At 42.4% G+C, this 4,747-nt stretch overlaps 2 protein-coding genes across 2 annotated transcripts; both read right to left on the bottom strand.

Moving 5' to 3' along the window:
- Positions 1-213: 213 nt before the first annotated feature.
- Positions 214-1,958, bottom strand: LOC139901546 (uncharacterized). The gene is made up of 2 exons (XM_071884244.1): positions 1,289-1,958; positions 214-1,238 (listed from the first exon to the last, which is right to left on the bottom strand). The coding sequence occupies exons 1-2, from the start codon at positions 1,956-1,958 to the stop codon at positions 214-216; spliced, it is 1,695 nt and encodes a 564-aa protein (XP_071740345.1).
- Positions 1,959-2,084: 126 nt separating this feature from the next.
- LOC139901553 (uncharacterized) lies at positions 2,085-3,865 on the bottom strand. Its single transcript, XM_071884249.1, has 4 exons — positions 3,250-3,865; positions 2,942-3,147; positions 2,680-2,749; positions 2,085-2,467 (listed from the first exon to the last, which is right to left on the bottom strand). The coding sequence occupies exons 1-4, from the start codon at positions 3,863-3,865 to the stop codon at positions 2,085-2,087; spliced, it is 1,275 nt and encodes a 424-aa protein (XP_071740350.1).
- Positions 3,866-4,747: the final 882 nt, after the last annotated feature.

Below are 4,747 nucleotides of genomic sequence, written 5' to 3' on the forward strand. Positions count from 1 at the left end.
CATGCAACAGTAACCAGTTGGAGTCTGGTTGTGATAACTATAAGTCACCCATTTACGATAGATTCTCGCTGCAATTGTTCTATCTCTATCACCCGGTATTAGTTGCCCAAGTCCCGTTATTTGTACCATACTATCAAAAGGAAAAAAATAATTAGTACTAAATATAAATATATATTAACTATATACATAATTCATCTATGGCAGTGGTCTTCTTTAGCAGGTGGAACAGGCAGGTGGTGCTGCCTCGAAGTCGGTAATTGCGGACAAAAAATCTGTGTAGACAATATTTTTGGTTACATTAGGCCCGTGGTCTTCGTGTTTTTTAATTAGCAGTTTCAAACCGCCTGGTGATGTAGCTCTCGACAGCGCAACATAGAGCTGCCCATGACCGAATAGAGGTTTCAGTAGATAAACTCCAATTTGGTTGAGCGATTGACCCTGGCTTTTGTTTATAGTCATCGCGTATGAGATTTTTAACGAGAATTGTTGTCTCTTCAGAATGAATGGCAACGTTGGTTCCTTGTTGATAAGGCTCATTCTTGGGAAAAAGACCATCTCACCGACGCGGGTGCCCATAATAATTTCAGCTTCCACTGACTTGGCTAACATCTGCGTAATTATCATTCGGGTGCCATTACAAAGCCCACCTGCTATGTTAATGTTGCGAAGCAGAATGGCGGGTACACCCTTTTTTAAATGCAGCTCATGCGGTGGCAACCCAGGGTAGTTCAGCGTATTTAGATATTCTTCAGGGTAGAACAACTCCGCCTCACCACTGTCATTTCCATGTGGAGTTGCAGTGTCGTAGCTACAGTAAGTTGTAACTGGACCATCAACCATATCGACGATTAAGCTATTTATCGTATCGGCAGCGTCATTTTTGGGACAGACAATTGCTTTTTGCTGCAGGTCGACTGCAGATGGATTTTGCAGCGATTCACGCGGGTATATAAAAGAAATCAGATTTGCCAATCCATTTTCATCATCAGGAATACAGAATTGATCAGGGATTTGTACCCAACGACTATTCAACGGGTCTTCTGTGTCAGGCAGACCAATTTCACCATTTCCTACCCTCAACAACCACTTCGAAAATTCAACGTTCTTCACCCTCATTGATGGTGTCAGCCCTGGCGTAAGTAGTCGCATGTTTTCTGCAAGTATGAAAACCTTGAATTGCTGCCACAAATGTGAAGTCGTTATACAAGCACCAAGGATAGCTGATTTCCTCCTTTTGTCTGAATAGGTAACGTTTGTTTAAAGTCACCACCAAGTATCACAGACTTACCCCCAAAAAATTCTTCAGTGTTTCCTAAAATATCTCGAAGACTCCTATCAAGAGCTTCGAAACAGCGCTTATCATTCATTGGCGCCTCTTCCCATACAATAAGGTCTGTGTTCTGCAGTAATGTCGCCATATGGGTATTTTTCTTGCCGTTGCACATCGATTCATCGGTTATGACTAGCGGTAGTTTGAATCGAGAATGTGCGGTTCTTCCCGAAGGTAGAAGTAGATATGCAATGCCAGATGATGCAACAGCAAGAACTATCTTACCTCTAGATCTCAGTACTGTGATTATGGCTTTCCGTAAGAATGTCTTCCCGGTGCCACCGTGGCCGTATACAAATACATGCTCAGTCTGTTCATTCAACGAAGCGCTTGTTATAAGATCGTAAATTTGCTTTGGCTTCGAATTCATTTGACGTTCAAGTTCTAGGCGTTCGGTGTTTAAAACTGCATGATCATAGTTTCTCTCCTCCATGATAAGACGGTTGGCCATATCTGCGAGCAGGTCAGCTGGAAGCGACGGTAACGCGAAATCGGAAATCGATTTCGAACACTGGTTCAGAAGGATCTCTACTTCATACAGGACAAAGTTATGTAGGTCATCGACGTTTATATGCAAGTGGGACATATTTAAATTGGCAGCTACACGAAGTGGTTTATCATCACCCATTAGTTTCCAGTGATTTCCCCAAAGAGCAAGTGGGTTCGTAACAGTGCAATAAGACAAAATGTGCGCAAAAAGAGAGCGTAACTGAGATGACGTGGCAGATACGAATGCTTATTCTAGTACCACTGATCACTCTCTATCATCACCGTGTAACCCAGCTGCTTCACACGCAGATCGGTATGTATTATGAAGGATCTGGTTGACTGTTCTAATATCTGCAAAGATCTTGCACCCCTTTCGATGGCACAAAATCATCCTTAGAAAAAATGCTTCTCCATAGGTGGGATGTATATACAATATCCTGCCAATTGATGGTTTCTTTAGGTTTTCCCTGCGTTGCCAACTTTTTTTTGACTCGTACCAAACAAATTCTGTTGGGAAATCCAAATATGTAAGGTGGCTTCCGTTAACTGAAGATGCATTATAATTAAGCCACTCAGTGAGAGTAGTTTTTTTGGCGTCGGCATTTTCAACAATAGCAGCAGGGTTTGCTTGCCCAGAAACTTTACCAACTGCATATTGTCAAGATGAACAGCCAGAATCTGGACAGCAGGTTCCTGATGATGAATCGGGAAGTTAAAAATCCACCAACAGGCTTCGTGAGGACAAATGAACCGAGCATCTGTAAAGTTTTTAATTTCATCAACTGGTTACGTCTGCTGCTTTGATTGCCGACTGTCACTGCCTATGGGTTTTGCTATACGAACAACCACACAGTCGGTACCTTTCGAAATATACTTGAACAGGTATTTAATGAGACTCGTCGTACCACAACATTCAACGTTTATGTGAGCCTGAAAAGTCATACATAGTAGCCTATTGTAAGGAACAACATAGCTGTTATCAAGGTGGACACCAGCACGTGTTGTATATATACCGGTATTACGCCTGCGGTAGTGAGCACGACCGTTGTCATCAAAGTACGTCTTGTCAATGTATTTCTTTGGGAACTTTTTTGAACATGAAAAATTTAGATTGCACTATGCCTGCTTATTGGCAAGGCCACATGGGCCATGCATCATAGTTGCAGATATGACTGCATAACCGGGAAAATCAATTCTGGGGTCAGGCAATTCTGCACTTATGTAGTCGTCTAAATGGTCCCTGATAGCTACAGAAATCGAGGAGTGAACCCAAACCAAAGTGTGGCAATGTGGCAGTCCTCTTTTCTGAAATTCTATCGTATACAAAACTGCAAGACGCAAGGAGAATAGTGTCAATGAATTGGCAACAACAAAACATGTAATATTCATGAAGTAAAGAAGAAATTGCAATTCTGGGTGTGAAATAGTACCTCCGCGAACATGGCCAAGAGGCCGTTCGTCCTTTAAAAAGTTTATGAACTCATTGACCTTCATGTGGAACACACGAGCGACTATATCCGCTCGGTCTGAAGTCGATAGGTGAGGAAAAGGCTTCAGGTACAGAGGAATTTCAGGCCACTTTGCATTACACGTGAAAGTTACAAAAAATGTCGGGTTTCCAAAAACGCGTGAAATTGCCAGAGCATCGAGATAATGATTGTACATATAACGTGGTCCACCAGTGAATGAAGCGGGAAGAATCATCATGCTACCGACATGGGAACCAGTTTTATCACCTCTATCGATAGCGTCGTACAACCCTGAAAGGTACTCAGCCCGTATATCGTTCTGCTTGTTTCTGATGTAGTCAATTCGATCGAGCTCGATGCTGCAATATGCCGTCACCACATACTGTTGAAATAGACGACCCAGTCTCAAAATCAGATTGTAACTGTTAAGCCTATCGTGAATCTGGTAGCAGTAAAACATGTTCATCGACATTTTTCTAACGCGGGCGCCTTGCAAACCCGAAGCTGCGCGCAGCTTCAGATCTGGCTGAAAACCAGGTTCACCGAAAAAGAACATCAGCGGAAATTGAAGTGACATATATAACAGATGCAGCTTATTAACTCGCCTGGGAAGCTGAGACCTAGTCAAAAATAGATTGTGGGCCAGAGTCAAAAACAATAGCGCATATTGCATCCGAAGTAGGCAGTGCATGTTGGCTTGACTCGCTCAAACTATACAAGCAAACCTTGAAAGTAGGTACCTCGCTGCCAGTACAATTATCCCTTGCGGTGCGAAACAACTTGACTAGTGCATTATTTGAATCAAGTAACTTCACCAACTGAGTAACAACTACTTTAGAAAGCCGGCCTAAATCACGGCCCCCAAAATGGCCCATTCGGTTTTCAACTTCATGATCCGTATCATAAATGTAAAGCTACAAAAATCTGGAGGGGCTCCCCTGTTCAGGGCACAGACTACCGAGCCAATGATAAATTTGGCCCGAGATCTTGAAAACGTAAGGAGAACGTCCATCGTTAACAGTTTCATCGATACGAGCGCCAAAGGACGTCATGATGAACATCTGGCTGTAGGCACGAACATTATCAAGGAAAGCAAGAGTTTCTAACAAATGCTTAAATTCTGCAGGAGGATCCTCATAGCGTGGTAAATAGACGCGGCCATTTTTACAGCAGCAATGATAATGAAGTTGTTTGTCTCTGAAATATGACTTAACATGTTCAGCACGCCAGAACAAAACCCCGCACTACATACAAACGGACGTGCAGTCCCCTGAATCACGATATAAAGGAGATACGCCTGCACGAATATAAGGCAATTGTCAAAGAACATATATAATAATATATAAACACACATGAAAACAGGAAAATAACTCGCACACTCAACAACGATAAACACCATTAAAATTAACTGTTTTCTAGAACTGACCAAGTGCAGGTAATCAACTCAGACTACATGAAA

Source organism: Rutidosis leptorrhynchoides, chromosome 1 (genome assembly GCF_046630445.1).
Source record: "Rutidosis leptorrhynchoides isolate AG116_Rl617_1_P2 chromosome 1, CSIRO_AGI_Rlap_v1, whole genome shotgun sequence".
Taxonomy (NCBI): domain Eukaryota; kingdom Viridiplantae; phylum Streptophyta; class Magnoliopsida; order Asterales; family Asteraceae; genus Rutidosis; species Rutidosis leptorrhynchoides.